Source organism: Clinocottus analis, unplaced genomic scaffold (genome assembly GCF_023055335.1).
Source record: "Clinocottus analis isolate CAN_PGR_092001 unplaced genomic scaffold, fCliAna1.0.p SCAF_5, whole genome shotgun sequence".
Classification (NCBI taxonomy): Eukaryota; Metazoa; Chordata; class Actinopteri; order Perciformes; family Cottidae; genus Clinocottus; species Clinocottus analis.
In genome coordinates, this window is record NW_027176207.1 from 605,248 (window position 1) to 621,668 (window position 16,421).

General features: G+C 48.5%; 2 protein-coding genes across 2 annotated transcripts; one reads left to right on the top strand and one right to left on the bottom strand.

The window, feature by feature from the left end:
• The first annotated feature begins 2,453 nt into the window (after positions 1-2,453).
• tmlhe (trimethyllysine hydroxylase, epsilon) lies at positions 2,454-5,903 on the top strand. The gene is made up of 7 exons (XM_068600747.1): positions 2,454-2,656; positions 2,736-2,912; positions 3,732-4,011; positions 4,140-4,259; positions 4,397-4,630; positions 4,944-5,082; positions 5,196-5,903. Exons 1-7 carry the CDS (start codon positions 2,536-2,538, stop codon positions 5,325-5,327), a joined length of 1,203 nt encoding a protein of 400 aa, XP_068456848.1. The 5' UTR covers positions 2,454-2,535; the 3' UTR covers positions 5,328-5,903.
• Positions 5,904-8,801: 2,898 nt separating this feature from the next.
• Positions 8,802-14,009, bottom strand: LOC137803046 (V-set and immunoglobulin domain-containing protein 1-like). The gene is made up of 7 exons (XM_068601300.1): positions 13,967-14,009; positions 13,700-13,860; positions 11,655-11,862; positions 9,496-9,651; positions 9,264-9,380; positions 9,026-9,170; positions 8,802-8,937 (listed from the first exon to the last, which is right to left on the bottom strand). The coding sequence occupies exons 1-7, from the start codon at positions 14,007-14,009 to the stop codon at positions 8,841-8,843; spliced, it is 927 nt and encodes a 308-aa protein (XP_068457401.1). The 3' UTR covers positions 8,802-8,840.
• Positions 14,010-16,421: the final 2,412 nt, after the last annotated feature.

The following is a 16,421-nucleotide window of genomic DNA, read 5'->3' on the forward strand; positions in this document are numbered from 1 at the left end:
AGACCTCTCGTTTTGGCCGTTGTCGGTGGGTTCAATGTACGCTTCCCTGGATCAGTTAGTTGAAATCAACCTTGTGTAGCTCCTGACATAATCCTCATTCAAAGCTACGCCCTCATAAACAGCATGTGGGTAACACGGCCTCCTTGACTTTAGACGTTAATATCTTCATATTGTGGTTTCTGATTTCTGACTGAAAGTTGGCAGCGGAACATGAAACAGTTAAATGAATAAAAGAACAGATCGTCCTTGTACTATGGCCTCTGATCCACGGGGCACAGTACAAGGACGACCCGTTCTTTTATTCGTTTAACTGTTCATTTATTGGGAGGAGGTCTCGCCCTGGTCTGGCAGCAGCCAATCAGGAAGCTGAGAACCTTTTATTACTATTAAACAATAATTTACCAAAGTGGTTCGGCTAAAGCTGTTTTACTGTCGACCCATCAGATGAAGAAATACTTCTCAGTCCACTCCTCATCAAACACTCGGCACTCACTGTGGACTTTTCTTTGGCTCAATGCAGGAGGCTGGCAGGAGCCTATAGGTCACATGACATGAGCGCGCAGGGCGGCGCAGCCTGATGTTGGTTATGCCAACTATAGATGCAGCTGTCAGCTCATTTTACAACTCTAAACCTCTTGTAGTCCGACTTCTGTCTGCAGGAGAGCGCACACACAAACAGCCTTAAAGTGACATAAATAAGCATTAAGAAACATCAAAGCTGGTCTGGCCGTACACGGCCCGCGGGCCATAGCTCGCCCACCCCTGGTCTGGATACTGATCAGTGGTCATTAATGTATTTTCTTTAAGCTCTCTGTAATGCTGACCCCTTGTGTCTCAAACAGACATTGCAGTCCTGCATTATTACCACAGTTCCCAATGCACCTTTGCTTATTATATATTAACACACATTTTAATGATGTGGAATTGGGAACGCTGTCTTGCAATGAGCCTGAACAAAGTGCACCTTTAAGGATAGCACTATATGTCTGCAACACTGTCGCAGGACAGGGCGGCTGGAGAGCCGCGGGGCTGGACGTGACCCGCATGTCTCAGAGATCTCAGCTTCCTGTAATTGCTGTAGGAAAGGAGGCGAGAACACTTCCTGCTTTACGCATCAACCACGGGCTCATATCAGAGACCTGGCCAACCACTGCACTGCTCCAGTGGAGAGGCCTGATATGTACGACGAGCAGCTGTCACTCAGGGCCACGTCAACTTGGTGACCCAGAGGTGATATGTGATCTAGTGCTGCTGTTTGACCCCATGGCAAGCAGCTGCTCGGATCTTGTTGTTTTTCCACCTGAGAAATATCTGTAAACTATAACCGTCGGCAGACAGATAGACGACCTCCCTTCACCCCTTCATACTCACATCTCTTCTCTGGCTCCCTGTTGCGTAAAGGATGCACTTAACAACTCTAACACTGATTTGCAGAGCTTTCCACGGTCAGACTCTTACAAATGTGGCTGAACGACTTCGGCCTCGTGTGCTCCCTCACCAGTTCCTCTCAGGTCAAACTTTCTGTCCGTCCCACACACACGACCCGCGATGACCGATCTGCTGCAGCCTCAACGTTCTGGGAATTTGTTGAAAAGAATCTGCTTCAGACGTGTTTAGACAGGCCATTAAAATGATCTGGTCTGCTTTTTATTCTATGTTTTTATGGTGCATTTTACTGTCTATTGGACCTTTCTTAACAGGTTTCATGTTATATATATGATATTGTAAATGAATGCCCTTGTATGGTCCCCTTGTGTTGATTATGTTTTGTTCTTGTCTGAAACACTGCTCCTGCAAAGCACCTTGTGACTCTTTAGAGATAAAGCCCTTCCACGCAGCTGAACCCTTGAGGGATATCCTGCAGTCATCTGATCACTACCCTGCAGGAAGCTGCTCATCCTGCTCACTTCTTTGTTGCTTGACTGTAAGCCAGAGTTTACCTGGGACCGGGTCATCCTTCAGTGTTGTTTGTTGAGTCTTTACACTACACATTGTGCTCACGTGTGTTTTCACTTATTCACGTGCGTTGAGTCGCTCCTCTCTCATGTCTGATGGTAGTCACTAAATAAAAGACTGACCTGTAACAGACTTAAGTATAACATAAGGCATAAGCGCTGGATATCCGGGTATGGGGTTGCGGGAGGCTGCGCATGCGCAGTTCGTCCCTCCCTGTTCTCCAGCTCGCTGCGTGTTTACGTCCCGCGCGTGAACCGACACGCACAGCCGACTATAGCATGTTTAATTATTAATGTCAGCACACAAATGCATCTTTAGAGGTTAAAGATTGAAGAGGTGGAGCGCTGTGTTGGAGGAAGAGGAGGGAGAGGAGGAAGAGGAGGGAGAGGGGGGGGGGGGTTGGGGGGGAGGAGCAAGAGGAGGGAGAGGAGGGGGAGGAGCAACAGGAGGGGGAGGAGCAACAGGAGGGGGAGGAGCAACAGCAGGGGGCGCGTCGGTGGTGGTCTCTCGGCAAAGAGGAAAGTTGTCATTTTAAGTTGAGGGTCAATTCTACTTTGACGTCACACCGTCGTGTTCAGGATGTTGGGCGCGTGCACGCGGACCCTCATGCGGGCTCCCCCGCAGCTGCTGCCGGCCTTCCGGCTCCAGACCCGCCGCGGGGCTGCGGGGGCATCGGTCCGGCCTCTGGAGGACTGTCTGCGTGAGTCTGACGGCATCGTGACAGCGCGCTGCGAGAATAACCCGCTCACTGTTAACTTGTGCTTGTATGCGACCTCCAGTGCTCGACTACGGAGGCTCGCACATGCGCCTCAACTACCTGTGGCTGCGGGACCACTGCCGCTCCCCCTCCTCCTACAACTCCCGGACCCACCAGAGGAACCTGGACACCGGGAGCATCGACCTCCACCTCCGACCCGACCACACGGCCGTGCAGGAGGGCCAGCTGGTCCTCACGTGTAAGTCCGTTTGCAGGTCCGGTGTCCCAGAAGCATCACAGCATCAGCACCACGCAGCCAAACAACGACTACTTATGAAATGAGGCTTTTATCACAGCAACAAAGATACGCTGATGCACGCCTGGATGCAGCTGTGGATGAGTCGATCAATAGATCAGTAGATAAGTCGATCAGAAAAGGTGGAGGAACTTGTGGAACGTCTGTATCTTCTTCTCTCCAGGACTGAGTGAGTCAGTAATCTCATCATTCGCATGTCACCGCTGTGATTTGATGTTTGCTGTACACTCAGCAGCGCTCCTCATGCATTGTTTTATGATATTCTCTTCAGCTGTTGCACAATCAGGGTCAGAGTTAAGCTGAAAGTTCTCTTCTCCTGCAGCGTGAAGTGGACTCTTCACTGTGTTGTGAGCTCTGTTGTCAGTTAATCCTCAGGGTGTGGTCAGGTGATACATGCAGCTTTATTACATATTCAGTCATCTTTTATAACCCATATGTGCTGCAGTACAGAGGTTCATTTCCATGTGTTCATAAAGTGTGTTCATAACACAAGCTTTTGTCATAAGAACTGCTACATTTAACAATTAATGAATTAAGACGAGTCAACATCATGTCATGCAGAGGATTTCATGCAATTTCCATTCACTGTACCTCATAACAATATGTTCAATGTTATGATATCATGAATAATAACTTTATTAATATAGCACTTTTAAAAACAGGGTTTACAAAGTGCTTTCACAGACATGCAAAGCATAAACCCAAATGGCGGCAAACAAAAAAGAGCATAGCATAAAAGATAAACCTGTTCCTGTCTCCCAGGGCCCGGAGGTCATGTGACCACGTACAGCCTCAGCTGGCTGGCTGAGAACAGCTACGAAGGGAAGAAGCAGCGCGCCGTCCAGCAGCGCGTCCTGTGGACTTCAGACGTCTACACCAAGGCAAACATCCGGCCCGCCAAATGGGACGCGTTCATGAGCAGCGACGAGGAAGTCAAGCGGTTCCTTCAAAACTATCTTCTGTATGGGATCGCCTTCGTGGACGATGTCCCCGCCACGGTGGAGGCCACCGAGGCGGTGAGCCGCAGGGTCAGCCTGATCAGGTATTCACTGGGACTCTTTATTCTCACGCGACCGTGTTCAGCACCAGCGGTTTGCTCTCAGTGTTCAGGAAGATGTTCGGCCCGGTTCTCCTCTCACTAACCCGCTGGTTGTGTCGCTGATCCTCAAGAGAGACGACGTACGGAAGAATGTGGTGTTTTACTTCCGACCTGTCCAGAGGAGACACTGCCTACACCCAGCTGGCCCTGGACCGCCACACTGACACCTCCTACTTCCAGGAGCCATGTGGGTATGTGCAGCAGATGAGGCTTCAGCTGGTGGGCTTCAACGCAGCCCCAATAGAAAGGAAGGGATTTGGTGGATGAAGCTTTGAAACACACCTCGAGTCAACGTTGTCATTTTGTCACTCGATAACGCTGATTGCAGAATCCAGGTGTTCCACCTCCTCAAGCACGAGGGAGCGGGCGGCAGGACGCTGCTGGTCGATGGGTTCCACGCCGCCGAAAAAGTGCGCCGGCTGTCTCCCGACAACTTCAAGCTGCTCACAAGCGTGCCGATCGAGCACGAGTACATTGAAACCTCCGACGAGCACCGAAACCACATGAAGGCCTCCGGCCCGCTGCTCCACTGCGCCGGGAACGGTGAACTGCACATGATCCGGTACGCCGGCGCTTCAGGTTGATGTTGCTCGTGTTTGTGCGGTCGTGAGTTGTCAGATATTCAGATTTTAGGATTTCAACGCAGAGGAAAAGCTCTACATGTCTTGTTATTAAGTTATTCATGGCCTCCCTTTGGTCAATTAGATTAGAAAGGTAAACTTGGCCTCACTAGAAGTTGGTCGAGATGCTTTGTGGTTCAATGTAGTTCATTTCTTGTCATTTTTGATTATTTTTAAAAGAATTTCTAGCAGTTTGATGACATATTTTCTAAATTTTGAATCCAAAGCAACATCGTTTGGATCTTTTATCAACAGATACAACAACTACGACCGGTCGGTGATAAACACAGTGCCCCATGACATCGTGCAGCGGTGGTACGAGGCGCATCGAGAGCTGACCACAGAACTGAAGCGGCCAGAGAACGAGCTGTGGGTCAAACTGACTCCAGGGAAAGTAAGACAGTTACACCTCATGGAGGGGAGCTGCAGTTCAGCTTCAGGACCCGATCCAGATGTCAGTGTCCTTCAGAACCGCCTAAGAACGTTATCCTCTCTTTTCTTCACCAGGTGATCTTCATCGACAACTGGCGTGTCCTGCACGGCAGGGAGGCCTTCACTGGCCTCCGGCAGCTGTGTGGATGCTACCTGACCAGAGACGACGTCCTCAGCTCCGCACGCTGCCTGGGTCTGCAGGTCTGATCCTGCACATGAGATATATTACCCTGATGCAAAACATCAACAATGTTCTAGTTGCACTAAAGGCTGCGGTGGCAGGGTCATGCAGAGGGAAGTGGAGGAGCGGCTCAGGGAACAGGTGGCGGGGAAACTGTTCACTGCTTTGTGTCTTTGTCCCGATGAAGCTCAGAGGGGATGGAGAGGAGCAGAGAGAGCACAGGCACAGTCTGCCAGCGCATGCATGTCACAATAAAAGTAGTTACCAACAATACCTGGAGTGTGCTGGTGTCATTGCTGCTGGGGGAAACTCATGGAAGTCACAGGTTGTTCCAGAGGAAACTTCTGGATCGCCTGCAGACGGCAGCAGAGGGATTGTCTTTAATATCCTTCGTGCCGCGTGGAGGCCGCTCACCTCTCTGGCATCAGTTCTGCTCGTAGATGTAATAAAGACGCTCCTGTGCTGCTTGCAGTCTCAAAGCTTTCTATTCGTGCTATCGGTCCTCTGTAGAAGTTAACAGGAACCGAGCACAGGAATGTGGCCTTCGTATAAGTAATGTTTTCAAGAAACAGGTTTTTAATAACACAATAAACTGCTGTGAAAAGGTGATGTTTCTCTGTATATTGTACAATAAAGTTATTTCAGTAAAACATTAAGCTTGGTCAGGAGATATGTCTTCAATCTGCTACAATCCATGTAAGGTAATGTTTAGCTTGCTAACAGCCTGAAACATGAGTAGCATGGTGATAATAAATGAAGCTGAAGCACTTTTCTGGTCTTCTGAGCACTCAAAGTGCTTTCACAGCACATGTCATCATGTGGCTTGATATAAATGATCTCATCAATCATATGATGACATTAAATGATGCAAGAGAGGAAGGGACTGGTTCTCTAACATCACCCTCATTACAGTAAGTCACAGCTGATGCACAGAAAGAGAGGAGCCAGGCTAAAGGGTGGATCATGTACTTTGGTCTTGATGCAAAGGGGATCTCAAAGTAATGAGGTCATCTGTTGAAGGTCTACAGAACATGCTGGGATCCATATCCAGGTCTGAAGCTCAGTCTCTCTCTGGGTTATTGTCTGTGTTCTGATGACGTCATCTCAGTCTAAACGCAAACACATCTGAACACAATGACTTTTAGACTGCTGCTCTGATAAACTCAGGAGATAACAATGTGTTTGCTGACACTATATATATATATATATATATATATATATATATATATATATATATATATATATATATATATATATATATTGTTTATTGACGAATCAAATGATCTTTTCATTGGCAAACTAAAATTCATCTTTCTTTATTAAATACTGTGCCGTACATGAGTAAACTTTATGTTCGGCACAGAGAGCAAAAGTCCACCTCACAAACCGTCCGTTCTCTCTCTTCAGTGTGTTTGATTTTTGACAGTGAGATTGTTGGAGTTCCTGCTCGGGGCCTGTCAGCGCTCTGCTGCCGGCAGACAGCTGACAGGCCTCAGCTGCACTTTGTGAAATGATCCGCTGGCTCCGATTTCTCCGTAACTTTTAAACATGAGATATAATTCTGTTTTGAGGATCTCACGAGCAATCTTTATTAGTTTATTACACTTAAGTGGTCTTTACAGTGCCTCACAATGATTCAGGTTTAATGTATGACATGAAGATAAAATAAAACAATAATAAAACAGAAACTGATTTAACTTTACTGTGAATAAATATTATTCTCGCACTGCAAAGACAAGTTAAGCCTGAGACTGGCTTCATCCTTTTCTCCTGGATGAGTGTATGTGTGTGTATGTGATGTGTATGTGATGTGTATGTATGTGACGTGATATCCAGCCAATCTGGAGACGAGGATTGTAACCAATGAGACGTAGAGAAGGTGACTGGGTCCGCCCACTTCCTGTCTAGAGGAAACCTGCCAGAGAGAGAGCAGTACAGGACGAGCGAGTCCAACTGGATTCCTCCGGAGGCCTCCAGCAAATATTATATTACAATATTACACGCTGACACAACACGCTATTGTGTTAATTATTACTATTGTATTAAATCAGGACCTCTGCACATCATTTTGTAACGGAGTTAATGATTCCACTTGCCATCACTGTCCATTATCTACAATTATTACTCACAGAGACTATCGCTGTGTGACGTCAGCGCCCTCTGCTGGGCCCCTGCAGACTCGAGTGGTGCACCCCGTATACAGGTCCACGGCACCTGGTCTGCTGTCGACCTGTAATAAGTGGTATCTAAATAAGTGTATATTTGTTAATAAGAACAATAACAACACAGGCTTATAAGAAAACTCACGTGTGTGTGTGTGTGTGTGTGTGTGTGTGTGTGTGTGTGTGTGTGTGTGTGTGTGTGTGTGTGTGAGTGTGTGTGTGTGCGTTGTTTTGCCAGTAGGATCTATTGGAGCGTCTAATTGAATAAATGTGTGCTGGATGGAGTAATAACACAACACAAAGAAGAGAGAGTACACAATATTTTATTTAATCAGGATCTCTGAATATCATTACATAAAGTAGTCATGCTTCACATAGCTGCATTACAGTTTGTATTAAAAGAAAAAAGTCCATGTATCCCTTCAGGAGTTAATTAGTTAATAATAGTTAATTATTGTCCATTGACTGTAAAACATTATTCAATTATAGGGATTGACACACTTAAAAGTCTTACATTAAAAATTTGGTGCATTTCTATTACCTCTCAACAACGTAGCAACTAATGACCCAATGCTAGCTTGCAGCTCTCAGCTAACAGCGCTGATGGCGCTAACAGTGCTAATGACTGACGCTGACGGTGCTAAAAGCGTAACATGTGCCGGCAGAGCAAACACAGTTTCCCTGGAGGGAAACCGGAGGGTTGGCGCTACGCTTCAGTAGCCGCGGCTGCTCGTATGAGTGCAGAGCGACGGCCGTGAGCTAGCCAGTGGGCTCGCTCGGCTGGCCAGTGGGCTCGCTCGGCTAGCCAGTGGGCTTGCTGGGCTAAAACATGCAGCAAAAGCTCGGGACCAGCTCTGTCAACGAAGCAGTCGAGCTTTGATCCCAACACACAGCGGGGGAGAGACTTGATAGAGCTCTAAAATATGTTTTGGTATAACAGACTACGTTTGGAAGTTAAACTATCATTTGTTTATTTTTTAAACACAATCATTTCTTAATATATGAAAAGTTAATCATTCTGATAATTTGCATGATACAGATTTTACCCTCAAGTTACATTTATTTATGTGGTATTTCATTCAATGTAAGTGTTTGTTCTGATATCATGCAGCGTTATGACTCACGCGGCGCTCTTCAGCACGGTTTGATTGGCAGACTAACTATGAAACGCTAAAGCAGACAATAGAATTACAAAAGCACAGTTTAAGTAAAAAACACACACATGAAAGACATTTTCAAGACTGAGCAGAGTAACTTCATGATGCAGGTCTGAACAGGACGTGAGCTTCGTCCTGTCGGTGACATGTGAGAGCATCCTGGCAGCCTGGTGACGTTGCTCCGGTTGTTTTCCAACAGACGTTTTCTTGTGTATGTTTTTCAGGCTTGATGCTCATCTTCCTCAACATGTAGGTTGCTGGCTGGAGTTGCCACTGTGCCTTGATCTGAGGCTTGCTGGGCCTGAGGAGTGCTCCTCCTGGTGGCAGAGAATAGGCATCACGCTTGTAAAAAGCAGGGAACGGCGTTGGTGAAATGCAACAACGTCCCATAACCCAGGATCTTACTTCATCTCGTTGGCCTCTGTCTGCTTGACCCGGTTGTATTTGTGCTTCTTCAGCACGTGAGCGATGAACCACACCACCAGGGCGATGAGCACGCACCCGAGCAGCGCGCCCACCACGGCGCCGGCCACCACTCCATCGCTCACTTCTGCACAAACATCAGAGCATGAACCCTTCTGAGTATTTGTGTTGATTGAATCGTGTGTGTCCGTGTGCTGGAAAGATCAAAGGGTGAACGTACCGGCGCTCAGCTCGATGACGCACGTGGAGAAGCCCACCGCGTTGGTGGAGGTGCACTGGTACTCCCCAAACTCAAACTGGGAGATGTTTCCGAATTCCAGTGTTCCCTTTTCAGTCGCTGAAGAAACGAGGGCACACAAACAAAGATAACAATGTTACGCATGCACACACACACACACACACACACACACACACACACACACACACACACACACACACACACACACACACACCTGTTCCCAGCACCGGCCTCCTAGTCTTGGTCTGGTCCAGTCGGATCCAGGTGTATTTGGGGTTGGGGCTGCCGTGCTCGCTGTGGCAGGTCAGAGTGACCCGGTGACCCGACTCCACGTCGCCGTGCACGGCGCAGTACGGCACGCTGGGCTTCTCTGCAGGAGAGGAGGACCGGACACGTTTAGCGTCAGAGGATCAGAGATGTTCTACGTCACTCAGAGCTCCTGACTGGGCGTGGTGACACACTTTGTGTCATCGTATGATTTTACTTTAATCCTTTTTTATGTGTCAATCAACCGCTCCCAGCTTCATCTATGATATACTTTACACAGAGGAGGCAGAACGACCATAACCCTAACATATCACTTATCACAATACTACAGCACGTGTATTTCAGTAGTATCACAAAATAGTTGAAGTATCCAAAAACAACTTTAATTGAAGCTGAATGTAAATAAATCCATCTATTAAAAGGGGAAATTAAAGTCTTGCTAACAACTCTTATCTAATACAATCACAAGCCTCAATGCTCTTCAACTAAACATTGCACCTTATAACTAGTAACTTTATCTGCTTCTCCATATATTCTTCAGTAAAACAGTTTCTATTTATTAATTTGATTCGTCAACAACTAAATCTAAAGGTTTTAAATGTTGCAGTTGCTCTTATTTCACTTCATTTGCACAGAATGGTTTGATTCTGGGGAAAAGATGAAGACAATCAATCTGTGTGTCTTGTGACAGATTATATTTCCTTTGCTTCTTGTTAGTCAAACACTGCGTTCGTCCCTGAGTCGTCACGAGGCAGGAAGTGATGATGCAGCAGCAGCAGGGCGCATGCAGCAGCAGCATGCAGCAGCAGCAGGGCGCATGCAGCAGCAGCAGGGCGCCTGCAGCAGCAGCAGGGTGCATGCAGCAGGGTGCATGCAGCAGGGCGCATGCAGCAGCAGGGCGCATGCAGCAGCAGCAGGGCGCATGCAGCAGCAGCAGGGTGCATGCAGCAGGGTGCATGCAGCAGAGCGCATGCAGCAGGGCGCATGCAGCAGGGCACATGCAGCAGCAGCAGGGTGCATGCAGCAGCAGCAGGGCGCATGCAGGAGGGTGCATGCAGCAGCAGCAGGGCGCATGCAGCAGGGCGCATGCAGCAGGGTGCATGCAGCAGCAGCAGGGCGCATGCAGCAGGGTGCATGCAGCAGGGCGCATGCAGCAGCAGGGCGCATGCAGCAGCAGCAGGGCGCATGCAGCAGCAGCAGGGTGCATGCAGCAGGGTGCATGCAGCAGAGCGCATGCAGCAGGGCGCATGCAGCAGGGCACATGCAGCAGCAGCAGGGTGCATGCAGCAGCAGCAGGGCGCATGCAGCAGGGTGCATGCAGCAGGGCGCATGCAGCAGCAGCAGGGCGCATGCAGCAGGGCGCATGCAGCAGGGTGCAGTCACAGTCGTTCTGTAATTTCCAACGCTGACAATGAGGAGACTGCTGCAGTAACCATGGAAACTACTGAGGATACCGAGGCCTGCGAGGTTGCCCTGGTAACTCCGTGAGCGAGAGGATTCAACCTGAATATAATTCCCTCATCACAGGATTCAGGGCCGTTTCAATAGATGTGTTAATGTCACAACTCTGATAACGGAGACAGAAACCTGAAGACGAGGCTTCGTGTGAGGAAACACTGAAGATGAACACGGAGCCTTCACATGGACAATACCACGATAACACAACTATCACTGTCAAACTATGACATTGAAACATCAAACACACAACGTGTGAGTCGGTCAGGAGAGCCATGCTCCTCTCAGGAGGCCACGCCCTCATGAGCAGCAGCAGGAGGTCAGGTGAGGACGGCGAGGGCTCCTCCCCTTCTGTTCTCTGTTACCGGCTCACACGCGGCTCCAGGTGTGAACAGAACATCAAGCCGCCGTACGGCCACCAACATCCTCTGATGCTTCTGCATTCGCCACGATGTAAATATCCAGCTGGCCCTGAACCCCCTACGCACCACACTCGTCTCTGGGCTGCATGTGCACAGGTCCTGATACTGTCTTCCTCTTCCTCACTTACTCATTTGACCACTTTTCATTCTACTTGAAGTAAAGAAAACTCAGTCTTCACAGTAAATATTCAATACATATTTATTTTCCCTCGGAGATGATAAAACTTACCAAGAACATTCACGATGACGTTGGCCTCAGACGGTCCGTCCACGTCAGGAAAGTTGTGGACCTGACAGGTGTAGATGCCGCTATCTGACGGCTGCATGTCGCGGATCCATATTGAGGCGTTTTTGGTCGTGCCGGGAGAGGAGGGAGGCTGGAGCCGGCCGGCGTACGCCTCCGGGACGACGTCCCTCCCTCCCTGGAAGTAATACACCTGGAAGCCGACAGCCACGCGGTAAATACCATAAAGACACAATAGAGACACCATAGAGACATGATAGAGACACGATAGAGACATGATAGAGACACGATAGAGACACGATAGAGACACGATAGAGACACGATAGAGACATGATAGAGACACGATAGAGACACGATAGAGACATGATAGAGACACGATAGAGACACAATAAAGACACCATAAAGACACGATAGAGACACGATAGAGACACGATAGAGACATGATAGAGACACGATAGAGACATGATAGAGACACGATAGAGACATGATAGAGACACGATAGAGACACGATAGAGACACGATAGAGACACGATAGAGACACGATAGAGACACCATAAAGACACGATAGAGACACGATAGAGACACGATAGAGACACAATAAAGACACGGTAAAGACACGATAGAGACACGATAGAGACACAATAAAGACACATTAAAGACACATTAAAGACAAATTAAAGACACAATAAAGACACATTAAAGACACATTAAAGACACGATAAAGACACAATAAAGACACATTAAAGACACATTAAAGACACGATAAAGACACGATAAAGACACATTAAAGACACGATAGAGACACGATAAAGACACATTAAAGACACGATAGAGACACGATAAAGACACATTAAAGACACGATAGAGACACGATAAAGACACATTAAAGACACATTAAAGACACATTAAAGACACATTAAAGACACGATAAAGACACATTAAAGACACATTAAAGACACAATAAAGACACATTAAAGACACATTAAAGACACGATAAAGACACAATAAAGACACAATAAAGACACATTAAAGACACAATAAAGACACATTAAAGACACATTAAAGACACATTAAAGACACATTAAAGACACGATAAAGACACATTAAAGACACATTAAAGACACAATAAAGACACATTAAAGACACATTAAAGACACGATAAAGACACATTAAAGACACATTAAAGACACATTAAAGACACATTAAAGACACATTAAAGACACAATAAAGACACATTAAAGACACATTAAAGACACGATAAAGACACAATAAAGACACAATAAAGACACATTAAAGACACAATAAAGACACAAAGCTTGTGTTTCCTGTGACGCTGTGGTGATGTCTCTTCCTCAGGTGGGAGCGACCATGTGCTCTAGTCTATGAAGATGACCTTTAGTAAGGCAGATGGGTAAATTAGCATCGCCAGAAGAAATATTTTCGTGGCTCATCATGGAGAAGAGTAGAAACAGAAGGTCCACATGAAGGGATGACCTTCAGTGTCTTTACTCCCAGCGGACGGCAGCATTTTATTATGAAAGTAGCTGCAGCTAATTAGAGCTGAGCTGTCCCTGTTATGTCCATTTAAAACTCAAAATAACACAAACTCTGCTGCAATCGTTGAACATTGTGTGTGTCGTTGTTGCTCTGGTTGTGTCTGGTTTGTTGGTCGCAGGCTTTGTGTGTCTCCTGCCAACAAAAACACTCTGGATCCCAGAAAAGAGGCGCGAACCCGCACAAGATTCACTTAAAGCACAAAACTTAAGCCGACATATTGAGTTATTTCATCCGTCGCTCTGAGCCGAGCCGATTCTTGTCTCGTATTTACAAACGTGAAAGAAAAGTGAGTTAACGTTATCGCTCCAATCTGCGTGCAGTCACTGAACAAACACTGGGAGCGACTGGACCGAAACTCAACGCCGAGGGTTGCTGTTGTGTTAATGCAGCTCCTCTAAAATACTTCAGTAACTACTGCGTTACAGCACAGCGCCTCCCACAGGGTTGTGCGGCACATCTCAGCACATGTCTACCTGCTGGGGCATGGAGGCGGTGGAAGCAAAGTCCCACTGGACGGTGAGCGCCGCCGTGCTCTGCTCCGTGGACTGGAACACACACTGCAGGAGGGCGCCGGCGCCCTTCGTTACGTTGACGTGTTTGTGCGGCGTAGTGACTGAGATCAGTTCAACACATCCTGGAAAACAACACGTTTAAACCAAAATCAGACATCACTGAAAGCTACACACACACCAATGCTGCTACGGACACAGGTACCAGAGGAGGAAGCAGTAAATACTCACCTAGCATGCTAATAAGCAGCACTGAGCGCAGCGCGGGGCACATCTTCACACCAGCTTGGAGAACACTCAGAACTGAACTTCCTGCTCTCTGCAACACGCCCGGCTTTCACCGAGCTCGTTGATAACACAATGTTTGCGTATCACTGTTTACCAGACTGGGTGTGTGCACGCTGTTGTGTTTCAAAAAAGCCTCGATTTGGCCATTAATCACTTTTGGGTGGGAGCAGCTATACCGATGCAGCTATACCAATGTATGACCCCACATGTATGACCCAATGTATGACCCAATGTATGACCTCTGCTCATACAGTCATGAGTACCTGGTGGTGAAGGGAAAAGTCTGTCTCCAGGATATTTCTCATGTGTTCAAGAATTGACAGAACAGATTATAGTACAATTAATGATTATTTATTAAGATGATTAAATATACGTACAAGGCCGTGGACTCAGCTCCCCTGTCTGTCTGCCTCTTCACAGTCTGTGCACCTCAGGAAGAGAGAGCCCTGATACTCAAGAGCCGGCGTATTTATCTGACTCTGATGCCCTTTTCTACTTCCTCTTTTGTGCAGACATCTCGTCTCTAATACATATTCTCAGGTGAAGGGTTCATGGGCATTTTCATCAGTGGGTATGTCCTAAAAAGGTAATGTGTTCTCTGTGACCGGGTACTAAATAATGAGCTGTGACCCTTTACACACTAGTCTTCTCATTACAAGACATGTCTTAGAACAAACAGGAAGCATCTGACACAGCACGTCTGCATGACAGGGAACATCTGCATGTTCAGTTCCTAGAATATGCCATCCATCCATCCATTTTCCGCCGCTTATCCGGGGTCGGGTCGCGGTGGCAGCACACCCAGCAGACCGACCCAGGCTTCCCTCTCACCCGCAACATTTTCCAGCTCGTTCTGGGGGACCCCGAGACGTTCCCAGGCCAGCCGGGAGATATAATCCCTCCAGCGTGTCCTGGGTCTTCCCCGGGGCCTCTTCCCAGTTGGACGTGCCTGGAAAACCTCTAATGGGAGGCGTCCAGGAGGCATCCGAATTAGATGCCCGAACCACCTCAGCTGACTCCTTTCGATACGAAGGAGCAGCGGCTCGACTCCAAGCTCCCCCCTGATGTCCGAGCTCCTTACCCTATCTCTAAGGCTGAGCCCGGCCACCCTACGGAGGAAGCTCATTTCGGCCGCTTGTATCCGCGACCTCGTTCTTTCGGTCACGACCCAGAGTTCGTGACCATAGGTGAGGGTTGGAACGTAGACCGACCAGTAAATAGAGAGCTTCGCCTTCCGACTTAGCTCCCTCTTCACCAAGACGGACCGGTACAGCGCCTGTTTTACTGCTGCAGCCGCACCGATCCGCCTGTCGATCTCTCGCTCCACCTTACCCTCACTCGTGAACAAGACCCCGAGGTACTTGAACTCCTTCGCTTGGGGCAGGCATGTTGTCCCCACCTGAAGGGAGCAATCCACCGGTTTCCGGCAGAGAACCATGGCCTCGGATTTGGAGGCGCTAACCCTCATCCCTGCCGCTTCACACTCGGCTGCAAAACGCCCCAGCGACTGCTGGAGGTCACGTTCCGAGGAAGCAAACAGGACCACATCATCTGCAAACAGCAGAGAGGCGATCCCGAGGCCCCCGAACCGGATTTCCTCCGCCCCCCGGCTGCGCCTAGAAATCCTGTCCATGAAGGTCACAAACAGGACCGGTGATAAAGGGCAGCCCTGGCGGAGGCCAACACCCACCGGGAACGTGTCTGACTTAATACCGAGGATACGGACACAACTCCTACTGCAGGCGTATAGAGACCGGATAGCCCGTGCCAACGGATCCGGCACCCCGTACTCCTGCAGCACCCCCCACAGAACCCCCCGAGGGACCCGGTCGAAAGCCTTCTCCAAGTCCACAAAGCACATGTAGACTGGTTGGGCAAACTCCCAAGACCCCTCCAGTAGTCCCGCAAGGGTAAAGATCTGGTCCACTGTTCCACGACCGGGACGGAATCCGCACTGCTCCTCTTGAATCCGAGGTTCGACAAGCGGTCGGAGTCTCCTTTCCAGCACCCTGGCATAAGCTTTTCCCGGGAGGCTGAGTAGTGTGATACCACGATAGTTCGAGCACACTCTCTGGTCCCCCTTCTTGAAAATGGGAACCACCACCCCGGTCTGCCAGTCCATGGGCACTGTTCCCGACCCCCATGCGACACTGAAAAGGCGTGTCAGCCAAGACAGCCCAGCAATGTCCAGCGCTTTCAGCATCTCAGGGCGGATTTCATCCACCCCCGGCGCCTTGCCACCAAGAAGCTCTTTAACTACCTTAGTGACCTCTGCCAGGGATATGGGTGCACCCACCCCAAGGTCTTCAGGCACTGCCCCCTCCCCAGGGGACATGTTGGCCGGGTTTAGGAGTTCCTCAAAGTGCTCTTTCCACCGTCCGACGATGTCCCCAGTCCG

Excerpts from the sequence above, each read along its gene's own strand:
- LOC137803046 (XM_068601300.1), bottom strand. The coding sequence starts at position 14,009 with ATGTGCCCCGCGCTGCGCTCAGTGCTGCTTATTAGCATGCTAG. Across the intron at positions 11,863-13,699 it reads CCGCCTCCATGCCCCAGCAG|GTGTATTACTTCCAGGGAGG; the intron begins GTAGACATGTGC and ends GTCGGCTTCCAG. Across the intron at positions 9,381-9,495 it reads GAGGCCGGTGCTGGGAACAG|CGACTGAAAAGGGAACACTG; the intron begins GTGTGTGTGTGT and ends TCGTTTCTTCAG.
- tmlhe (XM_068600747.1), top strand. The coding sequence starts at position 2,536 with ATGTTGGGCGCGTGCACGCGGACCCTCATGCGGGCTCCCCCGCAGCTG. Across the intron at positions 2,913-3,731 it reads GGGCCAGCTGGTCCTCACGT|GGCCCGGAGGTCATGTGACC; the intron begins GTAAGTCCGTTT and ends CCTGTCTCCCAG. Across the intron at positions 5,083-5,195 it reads TCAAACTGACTCCAGGGAAA|GTGATCTTCATCGACAACTG; the intron begins GTAAGACAGTTA and ends TTTCTTCACCAG.